Genomic DNA, 24,995 nt, shown 5'->3' on the forward strand with positions numbered 1-24,995 from the left:
AGCAAAACTACCCGCGGTGATGTTTGGGACACCTGAAAGGGGATGAATGGGACGTTGATTTTCGACGCGATTGTCGGTGGTGTTCAATTGTTTATTGTCAAAATGAAGAATAATGCCCAGTTTCTACTGAAAATCTCCCTCTTGTGCAAACTTTACCAGTAGAGCAGATTTTTTTTAACTACAGGGACAATTAAACCATCATTGTCTTGGGAATCAATAATTCCTTCTCAGAGAATATTCGATCTTTGCCCAATCTAGTTAAAAACTATTTTTTTCGAAAATTTCTCGAACAAGTTCTCCAGAAAAGGCAAGGCGAGAGTTAATTCAGAGAAATAATGAGAAAACAGGAATCCATCAATGAGTTCAAAACTAAGAGTTGTAAGAAAATCTACTCACTTAAGGAATTTGATAATCATGATTGCAATATTTAGAATAAAAAAAGAAAAGAAAGGTAGATGGAAAATAAGAAGAAAATACTTTAAATAATTGATTGACAATAAATGACTCCACTGTACAAATAAAATTGATATTAATTTCTAAGTATAAATAAAAGATGAAACATTTTTATTTCTATCAGAAATATTTTTAATCTGGTATTTAAAATTAATTAACGTGTTCCAGTAATGCAAATTATGCGAGAAAAACGCGTCCCAAACATCCCCTTTTGCGTCCCATACTGCCCCACATCGGGGAGGTTTGGAACAAAGCGTCAAGTAAAATGTTTTATCTTCTCCAAGAAAACTGAGTTGTTTTCCAAGTTCTATCGAGTACTTTTTATAAAGTCAATACCCATAAGTATTCTATAGACTGCATAAAATTGTAATACACTATCGTGATTTTCTAGAATACTGTCTCAAAGTCAAAACATGAAAAAGTGTCCCAAACCTCCCCGGTCTCCCCTAAATTAATTTTGGATTTGTCAAAAAAAACCCTTCTATTGCGAATATTTGCACAGATTGATTTATTTTTATGGATACAATTGAGAATTGAGAGGCATAAGGAGGTCATATTTAGCTAAAACTTGATATAGACAGTTTTTTTTGAAATATTATATACATATATATATAAAATATTTTAATGATATGTGGATGACAGTTGAAAAAGACATTTTAATGGGTATTAAATTGGAGAAGAGTGGATAAATGGAGACACTTCTAGGGGAACATTTGATTTATTTACTGCATTTCAGCAGTAAATGTGAGTCAGATAAGATTACGATTGCGAGAAGAGCAAAAAAAAGTGTTTTATCACTATTGTTGCGTGATTCCAAGACACTAGATACGATTACCATCCATTTCTCATGTCGCTGTCAACAGTAGCAGCCGTGCGATAGAATAAATATAAAGACTCAGTTCAGTTTAATTTCCATTTCAGTGTTTCATCGTCTAGGCACAATTGCTAGAGGATGCTCTGAACATTTTTTTCCGGCAAAAGAAGAGAATATTGTGAAAAAAAAGAGATTGTTCTAGTTTCTCTTCTCTTAAAATATCCTTGAAATTTGTTGGTGATTTTTTATTTCGTGAGAGAAAATGATTTTGCTGTATTTAGAGCCACTTCTGGTAAAAATAGATGCCTTTGTGGGCAATTTCTCAATTATTCAGACAGATTGTGGAAGAAAGTGTATCTCCTCGAGTGTTATTTCTGGTGGAAATTATTAAGTTTATATTCTATTTGAGTGGCCTCAGGGAGGAATTCTTCGTCAAAAAAGACAAACTGTATTTTGCTGAAGCGCGTGATGAAATTCATTTACATTTTATGGTGATAAGTGAATTTCACGTTAAAATTTTGAATGTTTTTCTCATTGGTACAATTTTGTAAAGCCGTAAAACTGGATATTTTAAGTAAATTGTTTGAAAATATTCGCCTTTTTGTATATGAAATTGTGTGTAAATCCTTAAAATCAGTGCCAAATTCCGGTGGTATTTTTTTAAAATATATTTTTAAATGCAGATATTTAGGTCAATTCAATGGAAAAAGTCACTGTAATTTTGTTTATCATGCCACTTGTATTTTATTTAATGTACTTAAGATAGATAAGATTCCTATATAAACCAATTAGCCATTAATCTAATATCAAGTTTAATGTTCGATTTACGGGGGATTACCGAAGACCAGCTATCGATATCGTTTACCATGTTGTCTCTAATCAATTAACGATCGATGCATACACTTTTTCAAAATCCGTAAATCGATAGCTTTTATGGTATTTTCTCCAGAGGTTGTACGACAAACTCTGGAGGTACGACAGAGGTTGTATGGCTGAATGAACGTATGAACAATAAAAAATAGATTGCGGATATAAAATAAATGTTTTGGTCAATGCATTTCACATTAGCAAGGAGAAGTTGAGCTTTTGTAAAGAATCTCAGTTATAATTGAGCTCATGAAATACTAAATCCTTAAAAAAAATTTATTTCAGTAGGTTTAGTTAATTTTATTCACTATTCCAATTCTTTTGTTACTCTTAATATGTTCTAAAAGGTTTTTTTTTCAAGAGGGAATACATAAATGATTATTCAAACTAAATAATTATTTGACAATGGATGTTTGTATTTTTGTGCAAAAAATCTCTTCACTCCTAAACTATCAGTCAGATTCTGCTATTTTAGGCGCCGGTTTTGCTATTTTCTTTAATCAAATGAACGGTTATTGTAATAAAAGAGACAATGCACCCCTCTAATTCTTGAAATGCATCATGTCTTATAATCTATCAAAACTTTGCGTTGAGATAAAAAAAAAATACTTTTAATTTTCTCAGAGACTTTATGGGGCACCCCTCTAGTTCTTGAACTCTACTTCTTGTCAATTTAATCGTTCAAATTTCGCGTTCAAATAAAAAAAAACTTAATTCCCAGACTTTCTGAGGCGCCTCTCTAGCTCTCAAAAAGCATTTTGTCCTTGTATTTTTGCAAGTTTTCGTGTTGAAATAGTCAGGGACACTTTAAATTCCTTCAGATGCTTTCTCAGGGCGCCAAGTTTTTTGCAGGGCTTTCTTGGTGCCCTTCTGGCTTTTAAAATGCATTTTGTCCTTGTATTCATTCAAGATTTCGAGTTGAAATTAAAAAAAAAATACTATAAAATTTTAAGTCAAGATTGTTCTGAAAACACGCAGAGCTGAAGCATAAGATGGTTCAGATTGCGCATAAAACTAGCACTTCTCATATTGTGCATAAAATCTGCACTGCTCAAACATAAAACGATTGACATTGTGCCGAAGATACGCACAGTTCAATTACAAAATGTATACAAGGTTGTGCTAAAAACCGGTGCAGACCAATCATAAAATGTGCTGACAACACGCACAGACTAAGTTTAAAACGCTCAAGATCGTATTGACGATCCGCACAGCTCAAGCATAAAACTGTTAATATTGTGCTGAAAACACGCACAGCTATTAAACATAAAATGGTTGAGATTAAGATACCTCTGTTAAAAATTTAGATTCAATTTTCTTTGAGCTATGCTGATGTAGGACTTATGCTCAAGTTGCTCAATTTCAACCATTTTATTTTTGAGTTGTGCCGATGTTTAGTGTTATCCGTTTTAAAATTTAACCGCTGTGGATGTTTTTATCGCATTGCCGTTTCATACTTGAGCTGTGCATGTTTTCAGAACAATTTTTACCGTTTTATACCTGTTCTCCAAAGATATATAAAGCCTATCAATTCCTTTTTTCCAGAAAAAACAGGCTTTTCTTGAAAAAAGTTCGCAAGGTGGTTTTAAACAGCTTCTGTAAAAATTGGAACAAATCATATTCTGAAGGGTCAATACAGGGTGGCTGAAAAAAATGCAACAGCTTTCAGAGCGCATAGCTGTCAAACCGCTCGTGACAGCGGTTTCATATTTTGCATAGTGGTAGTTCATTTTATTGGCTAAAAGCCTACAAAAGCATTTTCGATATAATATTTTGCAAAACTTTTTTAAACCGTAATGGAACTCAAACGTGACAATTTGATGTCGCTGTATTTTGCAGGAAATGCGGAAACAGCTATCGTTAGGGCTCTTCAAAACTGGAATGTAATTAAACTTTTCGTTTTTCGAAACATAACTTGGTACAGGGATAATAGTTGCATTTTAAAATGCTTTGGTGGAGGTCTAAAAAAATTGCTTCATTGCTAGTAATCGTCTTTAAAGTGAATAAGCAAATTGAACGAAATCTGCATCACATCTGCAGATAAACGATCTGTAAGACGCATAGATCGCAAATAACCATAAAATAAATATTGTTAAAGGACTTCTATATGAAGCCTTAAAAATCCTGAAAATGAAGAGACATCGTCGATCCTCATAAAAAAGTTATACTCGGTCGACGAAAGAGTAAATTCACTCGCACGTTCATGGTCAGTTCCAGAATGTCATTTTTTCTGATAAGAAAAATTTTTAATTGTAGAATTGATGTGGAAGTGATTGTGTCTATCTGAAGGAAAGACCATACTATAATTTAGGCGTTCGAATGACTACCGGAAGTCAAGGACCAAGACAAATTATCGCTTTCCACTGAGGTTTTTAGGTTATATCGTCAAAACGATTGCCAATATGTTTCTGAAAATTGTCCTGGAAAGAGTGTTGGAGTCGTGGACAAACAAAAATTTTAGTAAGAAGTAATGGAAGTTCGATCAAGACTCGACAACGTCGCAGAAATCACACTCTGAACAAGATTTGGCTAAAAAAAACGTTTCGCACTTCATTTTGGGAAAACAATGACCTCCACAATTCTTGGATGCAAAATCGTTTGACTTCTCCAAAAGAGGCATTTTGTAGGTCAAGGTTAGGACTAAAAAGTAACATAGTTTCGATGAGCTAAAGACAGCCCTTCCTCGTGAATAGCAAGACATTCAGAAGGCTGACATTCGTGCAAACTACGATAGCACTTCCGAGAGGTTTAAAACCATAATTAAGTCAAAATAAGATCGTATTAATCAAAACCGATAATATTCTAAAATTTTGATGTATTTACTATACCATTTTATCTTTATTACAAAAAAGTTAAACAAAAAATGAGGATAATATAGCGCTTTAGTTTGTTGCATTTTTTCAGCCACCCTGTATATGAAGAATATTCTATATTCTGGAGAATTTTCTATTGCAACTCCTGTAATTTTGGCAGCGTCTGTATTAAACGCACGATTTTGTGCAAACAAAAAATGCAGTGATAGAGGTAAACTACGGGATACCCGTTAACGACCTGCGTGAAAAGTTCCACGAACTTATGCAATCATCCGATAAGTTAAATATGTGTTTTTCGTGATTTTTCAATGGTAAGGGCGTCTTCAAGGTACAACCGCACCCCCCGTATAAGTACCTATACTGAGAAAGAAAGAGGGTGCGATTAACATTTTTTCCTCAGAAATTTAACACTTTTTAGGTGTAAAAATATATCAACATTTTTTAATGTTAATTTTACATCTTATTAAGGGTAAAATTAACAAGAAAAAGGGTACTTTTAACCCCTAATACACCTAAAAAGGGTAATATTTACACCGATTTTGGATCAATACTGCAGGGTAAAATTAACATTTCCGGAATGTTATTTTAACTTTTTCGGATTTCTCTCAGTGAATTGTTATCTTCTGTAAGGAAAATATTTTAAAAAATAGGGCTAAAAATGTCGATATTTTTTATTTTCTAAATTCCTTGTTCGAATTCTAAGAGACTTACGACATTGAAGAAGGTCTATGGAGGCTATTTATAGAAAAAAATTTGAGCCGCTATCTTTTTTACCTTGTAAGATATTGAATTTTGAATTTTTCGATTTGTGACTTTTTGCCCCAGTCTCCCCTACTTTCCACAAAAAATAACTTTTTCCGGTATAGTTCTCCGGATTTAGTAAAATTAATCCAAATGTTTTTGGTTGATTTCAGTGCGGCATGCGCCGTCCGTCACTGGATCATCACGATGGCGACTTGAGTCGTCTCACATCCGCGTCCTCACCGGCCGAAGGAAGTCTAGCACCGTGCCCGAGTGACGAGGTTAAAGTGGAGATAGCTCCGTCGTATTTACCCAAGATCATTGAACCATTGGACTGGCAAAATACGCGAAAGCGGAAGGAGAGGCAAGACAGCACGTCCTCCCAGACACAGGATAGAAAATTGGTAAGATCAAACAGTGAAGAGCATATCAGTGTGTCGGAGTATGATGTGATTCGGCGTGTGTCATCCCATGAGGATTTTAAGAAACCACTGCCACCTCGGACCACACTCGAGCCACATCAGCCCGTGGAGCAGGATGGTGGTCAAGAGGCGCCTACTGAAGAGCTATCGCCAAGTCATGAGGTGAAGCGCAAAGAGGCAGATGTTTCCGATGGGGAGCATGAGAGGAGGCGTAGTAGTGAGCGATTTTCGCGCACAAGAGCTCCTCCCGGAAGAAAAGCACTGTCACCAAGGAAGCCAGGGAAGCATGTTGTGGCCAAATTGAGAGATGAGAATCTCTACAAGTATGACAATTCGGCATTAAAGCATGAACGCAGGGGTTTTGTCAGTCGTGAAAGATCATCAAAGGCCAAAGATGTCAGTGACACATCTTCAGCCTCTGACTTACTTTCACCCGTGTCTGATTTCAATGACAACAATCTCATTGATCTCAATGAGGAGGCTGAAGCCAAGAATCAGAGTGTCCCTCAGGAGATTTTGCCATGGAATGTGCCATTCCACGAGGATTCCCCAGTTGTATGTCCACGTTTTGCTGAAAATACTTTTGATCATGTGCATAATTTCAGTGAGAACTATGCCAAAGTTCGCAGTGTGCCGTCGCTCAATGAGATGAAAACGGACAAGTTTACTAGCATTGAAAATATTAAGACGCGGGATCTCATGAAGAAGATGCCAAATGTTGCTATAACACCGGATGAACGAGTTAAGCAGATTAGCAATCGTTTGTCAAAGCTGAAGAAGCGTTTGGCTCAATTTGAGGAGAACTTTGAGAAGGACAATGGATACAAACCATCACGCATTGAAATGGTGAATGACAAGGCTATGAAAAGTATTGTGTCGGAGATTCAGATGTTAAAGCGCGAGAAGCATTGCATCAAGAGTGATCCTATTGTTGGATTAATGGATGCCAGAGACACCACAATGTCTCAGGATAAGCCACATGGAGATATTAAGTTGAGTCAAATGCAAAAGACACTCACAGACATTGAAATGGTAAGCTACATTTTATTTTGTCCTTATTAAAGTAAAAATGCTTTGCATGTCAAAATATAGGTCATATGCCAGACAGTTGCAATCAAGCAGATTGATGTATTTTTTGTGGAGACACTCATGAATTAGTTCCTTGTATGACTTTCTGCCACAATGCAAAATGAGAAAATTTTCCATAATTTCAATATCATCCCCTTTAGATACTTCTAGAAAAAAACTTAGAATATATCTACCTGCAATTTCCATATAATCGCGATGTTGATTTGCTCAAGAAAAACCCGTTCTGTCTGGTGCAATTCGGATGTTTAATCATTTACACTTGCTCTTATCAGAAAGTTCCACTTTATGGTGTTTTCTTACGCCAGAGAGATATAACCATAGCTAAAATTTTGCCCTCTCAAACAGACGCAAGTGAACTTTGCAGCTGAATAATTAACGCAATTATACTTTCTCATGTAGATCATTTAAGTATACAAATGTGTTGTGTAAGAATCATTTGAGCAAATTTATTTGATGTCAATTTTTAGACTGAATTGTACAAGTTATTTCTATAGAAAATATTTATTTAACTTTTAAACTAACGTCATACATATCTTGTTATTATGCAAAATCGTGATTTTGTGATTTTTACATGGATCAAACAAGAAAGAATTGAGGAGAAAGAGCAACATTGAGAATTCTTTAATATTTCACTACGGCGCAATTGATTTGACAACATTTTTGCTAAAATCACATGAAAAATCACTTAAAGGTATAAGTATATTTATTTCAATGTCAAATACATAAATTTTGCAAAGAGACATCTTATTTTGCAGCATTTATATCGTCCTGTTGATTTATTTATGATACTATACAATTTAACTTGATGGCTACATGAGTTTTCACAATATAATACTTGCGAAAAGAAATGATATTTCATCATATTTCATGTGACAAAAAGTATATAATGACATTATGTATAGAAGAATTTGCATATTTGCTTTAAATGTTGTTTGGGATCTGACTGAGAAAAAGCATTAGAAAATTACTTTATTATTGATTTTTTTTGTGTCAGAACTTTGGTGTATCATGAATAAATTACTTTAATTAATTATTCACATTCTTGATAACAGATGTGAATATGGACAGTTGTAAGAGATTATTCGTGAATATTTAAAAAGGTACTTAATTGATCAATTGATATGTTCGACATTGTAACTTTTTTTCACTTATAAGATTTGTTTCTGAAGTATTCCAATGAAATATTTACAAGTAAACGGAAGCAATTCAAGGTTCATTTTCTTAATCTTATCAATTTTGTCAGAACAGATTAACAGTATATAGTAGGTGAGACTGGGGCAAAAAGTAACAAATCGAAAAATTCAAAATTCAATATCTTCCAAGATAAAAAAAAGATAGCGGCTCAAAATTTTTTCTATAGATAGCCTCCATAGACCTTCGTCAATGTCGTAAGTTTCTTAGAATTTGAACAAGGAATTTAGAAAATAAAAAATATCGAAATTTTTAGCCCTATTTTTGAAATATTTTTCTTGCAGAAGATAACAATTATTACCTACACACAGAAAAATTTTGACTCTAAATTTAAGAATATATAAGATCCTGGAAACTTAAATTGGACGTGAATCCTCGAGGTGTTTAAGTTTAGAAGATCTGAGCCAAAGAAATGGGCTAGAATCCTTAGCTCTTTCAAGTTAAGAGATCGGGAACTTGAGTTCAGCATTAGCTGGAAAATGAAAAATGTCTAGGGGAAAGTCGTCTGCCTTCAAACGAAAAATGGAGTTCCAAATTTAAGATTTTTTTCTGAAGAATCCACAAAATGGATTTTATTTTCTACTACACCAAAAAATTCTCTTGTTCATTCGGCGTATATGATTACCTCATTTAGCACTCGCAAGTCCTCAGTTTTTCCTTCTGAGGAAATTAAAAAAGTGATGTCGATTTATATGAAGGCAGCTGGCATAGTCTGCCTTTAAACGCGAGGCAGCTGCCTTTAAATGTTTTTTTTTCACTGAGAATATTGAATCAATAAAACTAAATGGGCTATAAATGATTAGATTGAAGCCTAACGCACTCACTAAAATTATCACTGCAGTCAAAAGACATTAAACAATAACTTTTCATCACATTTTTCTGAAGCACTGTTTTGCACTTGAAAATTTGGAAGAAAAAGCCATTGAAGTTGACAATTGTCAACTTGAAACATCCCGGCCGGAGCAAGATAGCAGGTTATAAATATTTGTATGACGTTCGTCAGAGAAAAGTAGGAGTTCGATTTCACATGTTTTGATGTATGGAAAGATAGGATTTAAAGGCACACGACATTAGCATTTAAAGGCTGCTGCAGGGTGATATTTGCAAATTTTTGCCACCCACAAAAATTGTGTCATCTGAACCAAAATGTATTAACAGAAATATTAAACCTAATTAACCTTCTATGTTTCACAATGGAAGATTTATTTGTAAAATGATTTTTACTATGAAAAATCACATGATTTGTGGAACATCAAAATTACAGTTTAGAGCTCATTTTCATTTTTTTTGATCTAGCACCTAGGAAATAGGAGCTAGGCTCTCCATTTTTTGATGATTTGTGAGGATGATGGATAGCTACCTAATAGTTAATAGAATATAATTTATGCTTTTGAGAACAACGAAAAAATCGCAACATTAGAAGGCTGCTGCATTTAAAGGCAGACGACTTTCCCCTACAGATTTGCAAATTGCAACTTAAACTAAATGATCAAGGATTTAGAATTATGGCACTGACATTCATTGGATGGGATTTGAAATTAAATTCCTGGGTGTTTCTGTTTAAGAATTTTCCGTTTTTCTGTGTGTACATATTTTCCAAAATTGATGCACTAGTGAATATTTTCTAAATAATATGGATTCTTTGAATACGAATCCTCTATCTATTTTAGAATTTCACAAAGGTTCTCTTTTCCAGAAATCCTTTTATTAAAAATGGCCACTTGGGGTAAAAAGTGACAAAAGGTATAGAGCAAAAAGTAACAAAAAGCGAGGCAATTTCTGATGTCTGAAACGTCATTACCATGTCTCGCCGCTTGTTGTTTCTATTGGTCAAACGATTTGCAATCTTTTCTGTGTTTTATTCTAAAATAGCGTGAAAAGCGCTTTTCTCGTTCAGAAGACAATGTTTTACAAAGGTCTGGATCAGAGGAGTGCAAAAACCGTTGAAACCGAATAAACCACAATGGCCACAAAATTACCTTTTAAAATTGGCTCGATAAACTTATTTCCTTACAAAATAGAGGAAAATGACTTTCACAAAGTTGTAGAGCGGTATATTTCCTATAAAACTACGCTAATTTGAAATTTTGAAGCACTCGAGTAGCTTGTAAAAATATAAAATATCCGTTTTGTGACTTTTGCCCCAGTCTCCCCTAAACTTTTTTTTCTGTATTTTATTAGCATTGAAGTTTTGTAGAATATTACCATTTTACGAAAAAAAAAATACTGTATTCATTTTCTATATGAGAAGAACTGAAAGGAATCGGTTACTCTGAAATTTATACTTGATAATTGATTAATTGCTATTTTAGGAATATTGATTACATCGCCTCTATCCAGTGTCTTCTAAATGCTCTTTTTGTCCATTATTCTGACACTGACCCGAAAATTCAGATATTTAAAAAATGGTAATTAATTATTCTACAACAAACTTATTTATGTGAAATTTAAAATTTATGAATATTAAAGGGTATCTGAATCAGCGATACTTCGTCAGTTAAATCAGCATTTATCGTAACTTCATTTTTGCGATTTTGAGATATACACATATTTGTAATCAGCGTAATTTTCTTTATTAAACGTACTTGAGAAAAAGAAACTTTTGTAGACCTAATAAAAACTATTTTAAATAAAATTGTCATGAGTGCCGAGTGCCCTTAATTAATAAAAAATTATCAGGATTTGTCGTAATTTCCATTTTTGGTGAAGTTACGATATTTTCTTTAATGAGCTTTTGCCGTAATTTCCTTAGCTCATTTGTTTTTCCTGTAATTTTCAGCAATATTGTAATATTTTTCAATAAAACTATTATATACTTTTCCATCTAAATCGGCAACACTTTGACCAAAACGTATTTGCAAAGGGAACTTTCATTAGAAAGGACAATGGACAGAAATGTATGGGAGCTGGTCCAACCTTTCGCCCAGAGATGGGACAAAGTCCGTTTTGTAGGTATTGGTGTATTACTTTAAAATTACCGAGACCCAAGTCAAAAAGGACTGTCAGTCCTCGGGAAATTAACGATATCCTTCTGAAAATTTACAACTTTGACATTTTATTTATCAAAAACGGCTTATCCGATCTTAATGAAATTTGGCTCAAAGTCGATGTATGACTTAAGTTTCAAATAAATATTTTTAGATTTTCCCTCTGACTACTCCATCTGGTAGCTCCCATACAAACTCATCGTGTTTTAAAATCATCGAGCATTATGCCCTAGACACACTTACGACTTAAGCCGAGAGACGACTTAGTGGAAAATTATGGAAATGAAGTTTAATCATTATTTCGAATATAATTACGATAAGCCGTCTCTCGGCTAATTCTCAGGACTGTCGAGTCGAGGCCCTTACAGGGCAACAAAGTGAAAACTTTTTTCATGTGATTAAAAACCATCGGTTTTTAGAGTCCTTGATGTGTCTCCTGAAAGCCAAAACCCTGAGCTAAGGTCCTCGACACACTTAAGACTTAAGCTGAGCCGGTCTCAATAGCGGTATATCGTAAGTTGTTTGTGCCAAAGACGGATTTCTAAAGGATAACTCAAGGAACATTTTCATAGAAGAAACCGTATCCCTATCTCTTCATTTTCCTTTCAATTATCCAGATTTTCCTCAAATATCTTCGAATGTTCTTTAATTCCATTAAACGTATTACATCTTTTTGTCTCCTTTACAGAACTATTTTCTTTAAAAAAGGGGCTAGGATTGCTAAGGGACCAGGGTTGAAAAGTTACCGATACCAAAAGAATTTTAACAAAACCTTCAGACTATAATGGTTTAATTAAAATATTTTTTCTCTAAACTTATTATTCAAACGGTATCTTTTAGGACCCTGTGATTTTTAGAGGCTTTAACTCTTTTCAAGGAGACTTCTTATGAATTTGAAGGATCGTAAAAGATTTATGAGGAAAATCTGAAAAATTGCAGGGAAAATGAAGAAATAAAGATATGGTTTATTCTAGGAAAATTTTCTTTGAGCCCTCCTTTACAAATTGTTCTAAGAAACGACCAATATAAGATAAATCGTTATTACACAAAAGGAGTTCGAAATTCGAACAGTTAAAATCGTTACAATTCTCATACATATTTTAAACTCTAGTGCTTTTCCTACATACTTTTGGGATTGGTCCCGGAACAAAAGTTGTTACATTTGCCAATACCTATTCGATGGTATAGTTCTCATTCGTGGCGAAAGGTTGGACCGTTTTGTTCATTGTCTTTTGATGCATTCCTAAAACCTAACGTGTGACAATGCCAAAAAATGCAAAATTTTCCTGCGGAATGTAGAACGTTTTGAATATCGAGTACCTTTACTAGTCATAAATAGAAACAAGAAATATGTCCTTTATATTTTTTTTACTACCCCGAACTCTATTGAGAGAGTATTTCGATTTTTCTGATGCTCCAAACTTTTGAGCCTTCATCGTCCGTGGACCACTTATCAATACAGAGTATCTTTACGAACCAGACGATTTTTGAGAAATTATGTCCGTCCGTCCATCTGCCCGTTATCATGCCCAGAGGCTAAACGATTAGAGATAGAGACTTGGTTTTTTGATAGAATTTGAGAAATCTGAAATTTCGAGTTTTTTGATGTCACATTGTTTGTCCGTCTGTTCAGTCGCTACTGCGCCTAGAGGCCAAAAGGTTAGAGATAGAGATTTGGAACTTTCGGGGGACCCTCCCATAAGTCGATTCTGTGAACCGGTAAACGGTAAATGTTGCCAAAGTACTTCTGAGGTACAACATCGAAGTTATGAGTCCGAGCCGTTCGAGCAAAACATGGTACACTTTGCCTGCCCCTCTTTTTTGATATACACAGTAAAATATTACAATTTATGTTTAATAGACATCAATGTCAGTTTCAAGAATAAATACAATTTTAAGATCACAAAGTGTTGATAGGAGAATTTTCCGTAATTTTCTGGATACACAGCTTAAATATTATCAGAAAAATTTGCAATAATAAAAGCTGAAATGACATAATCAGGAAATAGCAGACTACTTCTAGTTTATCAATCTCTCACTTTGCTAAAAGCAACGATTATGACGACGGACGATGGGTACATTTTTTTTTAATCGAGTATAAAGTGATATGAGAATCTGTTCAAAGATCATTGAAAATTTTATCTTAGTATTTGTCTTAAATTGCTTTGTTATTTTATTTAATTACAATTTCTTGAAAATTGACTTAATAAATGAGCTAATATATTGGAAGGATTTATTTTTTATTTCTTGTATACATAATTTATATCTGCCTTTTTATTAAAATATTGTAATTGTAGTAATAATAAAATAGACCATTGACGGACTGAAATCTCTTCCAGAGATTCGGAGATGATTTATGAGAGTGGTAGTAAAAAATGCCAAAAATATCTCAGCAAAGAATAGAATGCTTATACATAAATTTATCTCCTTAACTTGAGTGTAAATGCCATAATTTATCAATATAAATGAGATAATGGATGGTCACGAGAGAGAGAGACTGATACATGAGTGATAAAAGTCCTTGTGTGATTGGTCATAAAACACTTATTTAGATTTTTTCTCGCTATTAAATTATGTGATGATACTGGTATCACAATGATGGTAATCTTTGGTTATTATTTTGCCTCCACATTTCATATGGGGGTTATTTTTAGGCAAAACCACGCGCGTAAATTATATTTGCTTGCAATATACTTGCCAAAAAATTTTTCAGTGCCAAATGTAGCAAAATTTTTGTGTGGGTGGAAAAAGTGTCATTAGTAAATTTACGATAATAGGCAATGTCTACCATCTTGATATTTTTCACAAATATGCGAACAAGATGGATCGAGGAAAGACAAGTTATTCATATTTTGGAGTGATTCAAAATAAGAAATTTTTGGCACAGACTTTACTTCCTTGCCTACGCAAAATGTTATACTTTCTTTTAATCTTATAGAACAAAATAAATATCCAATGAATCACAATTTTAAAATTATATTTTGTTCGAATTAAGAAAATTCTGATACAAGTCACAATGCATTCGCCAAATTAATGCTCTTGAAGAAGCGCCAGCTAAATATTGTATAAATCCAGTTTTTTTTTAAGATTGTAGAAATTTAAATTCTGTGGCTAACTCTTTCGCATCTTTTGGGACTTTGGGTATCCAAAGAGGAATATGAATTGTCTGGAAAAACAATTTCTTCGAATTAATTTAGAACCGATAAGAATCCAATTCTTGTGCATGATTGCAAACTATAATAATGTCAAAAAATAGCATATTTTTTGTAGAACCTTGATTAATTCTTGAATTAGGGTAACTGTGCCAAATTTCGGCATAGTTGCATGCAAGCGCCAAAGTCGTAAGTTTGAAATGTAGTATTTGTAGGGTAAGTGTGCCAAATTCCGGCCAGCTTGCAATTCCGGCCATCTTTTTTGTTCCTCGAATTTTCATGAATTTTTAGTTTTTACATACTCCAGAGATTATACAATGCAAAAGAATAACAAAAAATGTAGCTTCGACAAACGAGATGACGTGAAAACGACATTTGAAGAATTCCCGAAGGGCACAGAACTATGAGAAAGAAGGTGGCCGAAATAGGGCACCAAAGCTATGTCTACATTTTTATTCATTTTGAAATGTATTAAGAATGATTTTAAAGTAAATAAAGACGATAAACTCTTTACAAGGCTCCAAGCAACACTCCTTAAGTAGCAGGAATGAAAAAAGTCGATTTCTATTAAATAAATTACATTTCAAACTTGAGATTTTGGCGCTTGCATGCAACTATGCCGAAATTTGGCACACTTACCCTAATGGAAATTGTTTTTATTTTTGCTAGTTCTTTTTAGAGAGTGTTGCTTGGAACATTGTAGGTTAGTTTATAGTTTTTATTTTGTCTAAAATCATTCCTAATGCGTTTTAAAATAAATAAAAATTTAGACATATCTTTGAGTAATATAATATTTCAGCCACCATGATTCTCAAAGTTCCTTGTCCTTCCGGAGTTCTTAGAAAGAATTCCTTTGTTTTTGGCATTGTGTAATCTCTAGAGTGTGCAAAAACTAAAAATTCTTGGTAATTTGAGGAACAAAAGAAGTGGCCAAAATTGCAAACTGGCCGAAATTTGGTACAGTTGCCCTAAGATATTTTTGATCAAAAAATCGTTAAATTGGCTTACTACTTGTGCTGCGGTCCTAAAAGAGTTAACTCAATTTAAGAACTTGTACCTTGGCTTTTAGAAACTTGCTATTATAAGTCAGTGGGTCAATCAACAAATACCTATTATTACTAAATGAACCAGACAGTGGCGGATAAGTGTGAAAGTCCAAGTCAGAAAATAGTTAAGGGGGGCCACGGGATACCAAAAACAAAATTGTATTTACATAGATTGAGGTGCCCATCATTCAGGATTGATGAGGCTCTATTTTAGTGTCAAAGGGAGTAGCTAGGATTTTAGAAAGAGGAGTGGCCACATTGCAGGATTATCCCCTAAAGAAACTGTTTTTCGAACGCAAAAAGAGCTTTCTCAAAAATTTTAACAACTATCTAATTTTTGTGCATTTGAACTTATTTAAAAATCAATAAAATTCTTGATAGCATCTTTAGGAGAAACGAAATTCACTTAGGAACTCGTTTTTGAGGAAGCTCTGTTTTTTATTACATTTCCACGCAGATTTTGACGGAAGATAAAGGGGTACAAAAACGTTCTCAGGGGTCGGAGTAGTTTTTTTTAGAGAATAATGTCCCAAAACGATATTCTTACCCCAAAGAAGCTTTTTGAAGATTTTAAGTGGTTCATAAAGCTCATAAACAGTCTTCAAATAGTTTTTAAAAAGCAAATATTAGCTTTTCAATTTGTTTTAGGGAATTGCGTGCGATCAAAAGCAGCTTCAGTTTTTCTTTCTTGAATAATCCTTAGGAAGATTTCAACAAACATTCCATTTAAAATTCAATATAAGCCATATAACAGTTTTTTTTTAATCTCAAATTATTTGCAAAGACGAGAACACTTCCACAAAAAAATCTCCAAAATGTCTAAAACAATTACAAAATGGGCTTTAATTGAGTGGAAATTCCAATAATGAAGAGAAATGTTCTGTTTTATTGTTTTAAAATTAAAAATTTAATGAAAATCCAATTTTATACAAGACAAGAGTTAACTCTTTCCGGACCGCAGCATATGCTGCAAGCCAATTTCACTATATTTTAATCGAAAATATCTAAGCTCAGGAATTAATTGAGGTCCTACAAAAAATATCTTACATATGGACATCCTTATAGTTTGTAATCATTCACAACAATAGGATTTTTATCAGTTCTGAATAATTAAAAAACATTGTTTTTCATAGAATATTCATATGCTTCTTTGGGTACTACAGTCCCAAAAGAGACGAAAGAGTTAATACTTCTTATCTTTTTATTCTTTTTTTTTCAAATGAATTTTCAAATGAATACTTCTAACATTGTTAATAAAATCAAAATTTATTCTCTAAATGAGAATTTTAGGTGATTTAAAATTGGAATAGTTAACTATCGGACACAAGAACCTACTCCATGAGGCTGCTTGCAATTGCTCCTCATGTTTTTTTTTAAAGAACTTTAGGGAAAGGATGACCTCTAAGGTTCTTCTCAAGGCAATATTTTTGCTCAACACCTCGTTATTATCGTGAAATGATCAGAACATGTTTGCAATTAATTCTGACAACTTTGAGAATTCACTGAGAAAAAAAAGAGGGTGCGATTAACTTTTTTTCCTCGTAATTTTAACACTTTTTAGGTGTAAAAATTTATCAACATTTTTTAATGTTAATTGTACCCTTTTTAAGGGTAAAATTAACATAAAAAAGGGTTAATTTAACCCCTAATACACCTAAAAAGGGTAATATTTACACCGATTTCGGATCAATACTGCAGGCTAAAATTAATATTTCCGGAATGCAATTTTAACTTTTTTCGGATTTCTCTCAGTGTTCTGACTATCTGTAAAAAATAAGCTCCCAGCTTTTTACATAATAATCGCAATAGATTTTCTACACATAGATGTTTTTGAGCAATTCGTATCATGATCCTTTTTTCTGTTAATTAAATAGGTTTTGGAGGAACGTCGCAAGGAAGAGCATTGTCCAGTGGCGATGGAGGAATTGTCAGTGGAGCAATTGATGCAAGAAAAGACAGCTATTCAGCGTGGATTGTTGTATCTGGAATCAATCTATGGACGTCCAACTTCGCGAGAAGAAAGAGATTTAGCACGTCCAATCTATGATAGATATCGGCAAATCAAGCGGATGCTCAACAGGAGTTCAGTGCTGAATGGATCCGGAGGAGGGGTGGCTGAATTACCAACAATTTTGGAACATGAAGCCATGGCATTCACCGTGACAGCAGCTCCGTCGACTGACGTAACACCACCATCAGTTCCGTCTGCTGTTGAGTCACCGTCGGAAACTACCATTTCATCGGGAAAATCTACAGATTCCACAGAAGATACCTCCAGTTCTGTCAATGACAACGTACATACACTATCAATACATGAATTGTGGCAGCAATTGGATGCTGTGAGAGATGAGAAGAGGGACCTAAGACGTACTATCAAGGAATTTGAGCACTCTTTTGAGAAGGAGAACGGCCGGAAGATGCTGAAAAGTGACAGAAAAGCCATTGAGGAGACGTATGCGCTGTACAAGCAGAAAAAGGGGAAACTCAGACTGCTAGATGCACTCGTGAAAAAGCACATGTCGTACTAGAAGCAACGAATTCCCTTTCTTTGGTTAGTATTCTCCTAATCTTTTCTTCTTTCTTATAACTTTTCTGTTCAACTTCCCAAACAAATATCCCTCAATTTTTCCTTTTTGGTATATGATAGCGATGAATATTTTGCTGACAGTGGCGATTAGAACAGGAACAATTTTTATTGAATCATAATACAAAATGCTCATTTTATTACTTTTAAGAAATATGTGATTTTTAAAAATTCTATTTATTCAATTTTAAGTATTTTTATTATTACTTTTTTTTTAAAGAAATTAATATGGGTAATTGGAAAATAAGAGATATTATTGAATATTTGAGTTCATTGTGAAAAAAAACTTTTTCAAGACGTAACGTTGGCTTGCAAATGCAATTTTAAAACATGTTATCCTGGTAAAAATAAAAGGTTCACTGGAGGCCTTTTTTAAAGAATATTGGCCCAAAAGGATGCGTCAAAATGTCCTAAATTCGATCCTGTGAAAGAGATTGAAAGTTAAGCATATACTTCAGGAGAGAAAACTACATAAAAATTGCATAAATAGAATATTCTGTCAAGTGTCTGATTATTTTATGTTCCAGACGTAAAAATGGCAGGAGTTCAAAGGTCATGAAAGAACTCTTCAGGAAAACTTAGGCAACATCATAAAGATAGCATATATATACTCCGGAGTTAGTTTGGGATGTTTTATGAGGTAGGACGTTCCAGTTGAGGAAGAAAAATCCATATAAGGCATTGTGGTAGCTTCCCGTCACCACAAGCTTAACTCTTTCCGGACAGCAGCATATGCTGCAAGCCAATTCCACAATTTTTTAATCAAAAATATCTAAGCTCAGGAATTAATTGAGGTCCTACAAAAAATATCTTACATTTGGATATCCTTATAGTTTGTAATCATCCACAAGAATAGAATTTTTATCAGTTCTGAATAATTAAAAAAGATTGTTTTTCACAGAACATTCATATGCTGCTTTGGGTACTCAGAGTCCCAAAAGAGACGAAAGAGTTAAAATCATCTGCTTCTGACATTCTTTCTCTTTCGAGGTGTAACCATTACCGGCTAGCGTCTCTTGCCCTCAGAAGATCCTCGCTAGCCCTCAAGTTTTGTCTTTCGTACACTGTGAAAAAAAGAGGGTGCGATTAACATTTTTTCCTCAGAAATTTAACACTTTTTAAGTGTAAAATTATATCAACATTTTTTATTGTTAAATTTACACCTTTTTAAGGATAAAATTAACATGAAAAAGGGTAACTTTAACCCATAATACACCTAAAAAGGGTAATATTTACACCGATTTTGGATCAATACTGCAGTGTAAAATTAACATTTCCGGAATGTTATTTTAACTTTTTCGGATTTCTCTCAGTATAGAAAAGTAAAGGAAGATTTTTCTCTAGAGGCCTGTTAGTGACATTTCCATTAATGATCACTACTGTCAGATTAGTTTTGGGAACTCATGAAGTGGGATTGGGAATAAGAGAGGGCAAGGCCCAGGCCCCTATTCACGAAAGTCAACGGAATTTCCTTCGCTTAGCCAAGCAAAGCACTCCTCAAATCGTATCTGAAATTCATGTAATTTCAATTCAATTTTATTAATTTAAAATAGAACAAACTGTCCTCTGTACAAAAATGGTCCTATGCAATAAAGTAAGTTAAATTAAGATCCTGTAGAGGCCACATGACTCAGGATAAGCCCCCTCTTTCGCTCTCTGAGCAAAGTGTTCCAGAGTATGACACCCTCTATAAAAATTGTGTTGCGAAAATTGCAACTGTCTGAACCAGGTACACGGAGGCATTAAGACCTGGAAGATGATCTAGCAACCACAAATTCTGCGAGGTACCACGGCTTACCAAGTGGAGAGAAGCCTAGAGATGAAATCCACCACACGGTTATCGAGATAACCAGGTAGTGGAAGACCGAGAAAACAGTCGATAAATGCAGAAATATGATAATATTTACAAAGTCCGAAAACATACCGCAAAAATTAGTTAAATGCCAGCCTCAGACGAGTTTGAGCGTCATAATGTGTTCGAAAGAACAGCTAATAGAAATTAAAAGTCAGGAAGTCAACCAAAAACCATAGTTTTGGAGCGGAATGAGAAAAGTGGTTAGAAAAAGAAGAATGTTAATTTAATTCAAAACTTGCTCCAAATGGAAATTTTTCGCTATTCCAAATGGAAACGTCACTGTTTTCATGATAAATACAGTACAAAATTATTATATTTATATATTTTCTACACCACAGTTTCATTATTTAGTTAATTTTGCTCCAAACAAAGCGAAAATTCATTCATATTCACAAATTTCCATTTGTTAATTTCTCAGAAAAATAAAAAGTGTATCTTTTCACCATCGAATTTTTCATCGATAGACCATGTTTTCCAATGAAAAACACAATATGGTGACTGTTGTTTATTCATTTTGTTTAACATTTATGTCATATTTCTGGCTAATTTTAGTTAAATTAAGTGTCAATCTTTATTGTTAACGATACGTGAAGTTTTCAAATGAAATAATTACCTATTTCGTGAACAAAAAGGGTTTTTCTGAAGTGTCTGCAAATGCTTCAATAGGAAACACCGAAAATATGATTTTTTTTTGGAGAGATTTTCTTATTGTTTTAGATGGGAAAGTTGAGAAAGTTTAGAGGAATGTTGAGTTGCTTCTTGAAAAGTTCTTACACTTTCCATCCTTTTGTCCTGAATCCCAGGCTTTCGGCAGCTTTCGTCTGGCTTCTGAGCAATAGTCTTGAGTTCCTTGAACCGAATTATAAACTTCCGGACGGTGGATTTGTACATTTCTCGGTCAATCTTCGCAATTTTTGCATAATTCGCATTTGGATTTTTGAGATAACTGTCAACCGTTAATCTTCGCATGCTCTCCATCCTTTTGCAATTACTCAGTCAAAAATCAATAATTTTTAAGAAGTTCACCAAAAGAAAACTGATTTAAATTCTCTTGAAATGATTTAACTTCATAAATCGTTCTCTTACGCAGATGATTTGGCTTTAGCCGTAGACGCTACAATTTTCAAACACGTTGAAAATCAGAAATCGTTTTGAAAATGTACAGGGTAGGGGTCAACGAAGTTTAAAAGTCGATTGCTCATACCATTTGGCCTCTAGTCCGTTTTAAAATTGATAATAGGCGATTATCGCTCTCTCTTTGAGTTCGTGCGATAAAATGAGTTAGAAGAAATACTCATTTGACCCATTTGAAAGCATCACTAACGGTTTACAATGAACCTTTTACTTTTGCTAAGATTTTTTACAATGAAATTTGTGTATCCTTTTGAAGAATATACTAACTACTTTCTCTATAAAATCCTCTATCTATTCTGTTTAAATTTTGACAATTGTTAAAGATTTATTTTTGATATTAAATCTTAGGGTAAGTGTGCCAAATTTCGGCATAGTTGCATATAAGCACCGAAGTCCTAAGTTTGAAATGCAATATTTTTAATTCATATTGATATTTTTCTGTTACTTCCTTTTCGGGAAGGTTGTGTGGAACCTTGAAAAGTAGTTTATCATCTTTGTTTTCTTTAAATCACTTCCTAAAATATTGAAAAATTAATAAAAATATGGACATTGGGTTGGGTAGTATTCTGGACACTTTGAATGAAATACCGTCCACCTTTTTTCTGACCACCTTTTGTGTAATTTGCGGTCTTTGTGGTAATACATTCTAAAATGAATAAATATTTAAAAGCAAAATGAATTCATTGACTATTCGAAGATTGCATACATAATTTTAATTAATTTATTTGCATGGCCGAAATTACACTCAAAGTGGCCGAAATTAAAAGCTGGCCGAAATTTGGCACACTTCCCCTATGTGTTTTGTGTCAAATTTATTATGGTTGTCTCCTCTAATCCTGAAATCTAATTCAGATTCCTAAATTCTATTTTGTTGATTGAATGCTTCAATACAGCAAGTTCGAATAAAACTGTTCTGTTTTTTTTTTTTTTATTTTCCTTTCGATTTTTTGGAGCTTAGCGAAAATTGTGTATATGCTGGACTGTTCGTAATCGCCACTGTATTATGAAGAGAAAAAAAATGTAATCAAAGAGGATGATATTGAAATCTTTTTGATGGGCAAAATAGTATTGCTGAAATCTAAAATATAATATTGTGCTTTGGAAAAAAAAAGATTACAAAAAAAAGAGAATTTTCCATTTCGAAGGGATTTATTTTAATTGTAGTGAAGAAAAGAGAATAATTGTGGTGTGTGAAGAAATAGAAGGATCTTTAGGATGATGATTTCTTATAGAGAGAAGGAGATGTGCTCTATCTATACACATTTTACTATTACATTTAGAATAATGTACAAATTAAGCAAGAATCCAAGTTTTAGAGAGACAGTCATCATTGAAGACTAGAATCACACATATTTTATTTGATATTTTGTATAAGAAATTTGAGGGAGAGAAAGAAAGAGAAAGACGAGAAGGATATTAATTCACTCCATTTCTCGATGAGTTTCTTTTTTGCGATTTTCGAACATTTCAAAAGAAATCAGTAGCAGATCATAACAAAGTTTAAAAAGAGAAAAAAAAACAAGAGAGATATTGATGATTAAAATCTAACAAAATAAAAAAAACATTACTAAAAAAAAGAAAGAGAAGAAAACATATAATGATAGAAATCTGTGATAATTTATTTTTTCGGATTTGTGGACTTTTGCGGAAAAAAACTCTTTCATTTATTTTGTCAACCTGACTTTCATCTTTTTTCTATTTCTAATTGTTAGAGAAAAAAAAGTACTAAAAAGAAAAAGTTGATATTGAAGATGAGCTGAAGATGTTGCCAGAAAAAAATGATAAATGTTTGAAGGAGTATGATCGAAAGAAAATAAAAGTTATTATTTAATTTATATGTAGTAAGTAATTTCATAAATTCATTCTGATGTACCTTATTAAATTATTAGTGTATTTTAGGAGCTTTCTATTAATACTGTTTGTTTTCTTTTGTCCTGAGACAATTGATTTATCCTTTTAATTTTGTATATTTGGAGAGAGTTATATATTGGAGAAAAGAAGAAATTCTCGAAGTGATTTTTGATGTAGGAAATGGAAGAAGAAATTGAGATGGAAATTTAAAGAGATATTTCACTGATATAATGAAGAGAAAAAAATGATATTGACTTGAAAATGAAACAAAATAGGACTGTCTTCTGCATGATATCAAGAAATGAGAGGATAAGAGATACAGAAGTATATATTTTTGAATTATTCACTAAAAATAGAAGATGAATGTGAGGAAAAATAATGAAAATTTAGAGATTTACGTAGCGCGTATTTCCCTTTTCTTCCCTTTATTCTTTATTTTTTTACCCTTCCCCTTAATATCCCCTTTTACAGCATTATACTCTTATTTCCTGTAACAGTGATTAACAATGCATTGATGGGAGTCTAATACGAATGTAAGATGAATATAATGTGAAGAAAGAGAAATGAGAAAGAATATGATTTTTTTTCTGTAATAAGGACTTATTATTGACATATATATTATATACATGTATTTTATGATTAAAAAATTCAACATATAAGGTTTTCAGAGAATATTGAAAATGAAACATTTGGAACTTTTATTTTTATTGTCTTTTGGGAGAATTTTCGAGGCGCGCAATAATCATTTTTCTCGATTGAATCAACGTTGTTCCGCAATTTTTTGTTGGATTTTTGTTCAAATTTCGATTTCAAGTGATTTTTTTTGGATTGATCAAAATGCATAATTCTTTCTTAAATACGTGAAACAACATAAGTGGACTAAATAAAGAGTGCTCGCAGACAATGAGAGATACTAAAACTGCATTCAAAAAACAAAGTGAGTGATTTTTTTTTCTAATGTACTTTCATTAATATATTTGAAAATGTTGGATGTTTTAGTGGGGCTCCAGGCTCATCTAAGCCTTTTTCATTCGTACATTAAGCATCACAAAGTAAAAAAACATATATTTTCTCTATTTATTTAAACGTAATAGAAAAATTCTTTAATTCAAAGTACTGCGTATAAAAGGTACTACATTGCGTTTTTTCAGAAGGATTAAAGTTTTTATTTTTTATAAGGATTCCCAGCGTTATTTTCCTGGGCCCAGGAAACATTGTTAATCTTATACCAGTACCCATAAAATGCACCTACCCTCGTTTATGTCGATTTCCGGACTAGCGTCCATATAGTTTTGACCATTCTCCTTTGTAGTGAATACTTTCAAAATCCGATCAAAAAAAATTTTTTTTTTCATACATATAAGGTAAAGTACCCTTTATTCGACCGGTTCCTCTATTCGACCGGTAGATTTATTTATTCAATTTAATTATATTTGCTATAATATTTTGTGTATGATTTAACATTAATAGGTCAATTATTCTTTAAATAATACGAATCAGTGACAAATTCATAGAAATTGATGAAATTCACCATCAAATATTCAAAAATTGACCCACCGGTCGAATAGAGGAACCCGGTCGAGTAAGGGTACTTTACCTTAACACTTTAATATGAAACTATGAACAACAAATCTAATTGGGATATGCAATTTTTTACATAATATATAAGGTAAAATGCCCTCGCTCAACCGGTTCCTCGTCTCGACCGGCAAAATTATTTATTCAATTTATTTATATTTGCTATAATATTTAGCGTATGTTCTAACATTAATAGGTCAATTATTCCATAAATAATACGAATCAGTAACAATTTCATAGAAATTGACCATCAAACATTAAAAAATCCCGGTCGAGTGAAGGAACTTTACCTTAATAAGATATTTGATTTGTCTGACCATGTGTATGGTTGAGCTTCCGAAAACTGCACAAAATAATCAGCCGGTCTAGAAAGGGCGCCATAACTGCCGATGGTGTCTCCTTGGCAATGGTCAGGAAC

At 33.1% G+C, this 24,995-nt stretch overlaps 1 protein-coding gene across 3 annotated transcripts; it reads left to right on the forward strand.

Moving 5' to 3' along the window:
• Positions 1–1,361: 1,361 nt before the first annotated feature.
• Positions 1,362–23,685, forward strand: LOC129801359 (protein FAM13C). 3 transcript variants are annotated; one of them, XM_055846301.1, is made up of 4 exons: positions 1,362–1,559; positions 5,862–7,142; positions 17,450–18,126; positions 18,687–23,685. In XM_055846301.1, the coding sequence occupies exons 1-3, from the start codon at positions 1,530–1,532 to the stop codon at positions 18,101–18,103; spliced, it is 1,965 nt and encodes a 654-aa protein (XP_055702276.1). In that variant the 5' UTR covers positions 1,362–1,529; the 3' UTR covers positions 18,104–18,126; positions 18,687–23,685. The 3 variants fall into 3 exon arrangements, with proteins under 3 accessions (XP_055702276.1, XP_055702275.1, XP_055702274.1); XM_055846300.1 differs by lacking the exon at positions 18,687–23,685 and adding an exon at positions 18,223–18,344; XM_055846299.1 differs by having other exon boundaries at positions 17,450–23,685.
• Positions 23,686–24,995: the final 1,310 nt, after the last annotated feature.

This window comes from Phlebotomus papatasi, chromosome 2, assembly GCF_024763615.1.
Source record: "Phlebotomus papatasi isolate M1 chromosome 2, Ppap_2.1, whole genome shotgun sequence".
Lineage (NCBI taxonomy): Eukaryota > Metazoa > Arthropoda > Insecta > Diptera > Psychodidae > Phlebotomus > Phlebotomus papatasi.

What these genes read in the sequence shown, in the direction of transcription:
- LOC129801359 (XM_055846299.1), top strand. Translation starts at nt 1,530, where the DNA reads ATGATTTTGCTGTATTTAGAGCCACTTCTG. An exon ending in TGTATTTAGAGCCACTTCTG is followed by an intron (nt 1,560 to 5,861) that starts GTAAAAATAGAT and finishes GGTTGATTTCAG; the next exon opens with TGCGGCATGCGCCGTCCGTC. An exon ending in CACTCACAGACATTGAAATG is followed by an intron (nt 7,143 to 17,449) that starts GTAAGCTACATT and finishes TTAATTAAATAG; the next exon opens with GTTTTGGAGGAACGTCGCAA.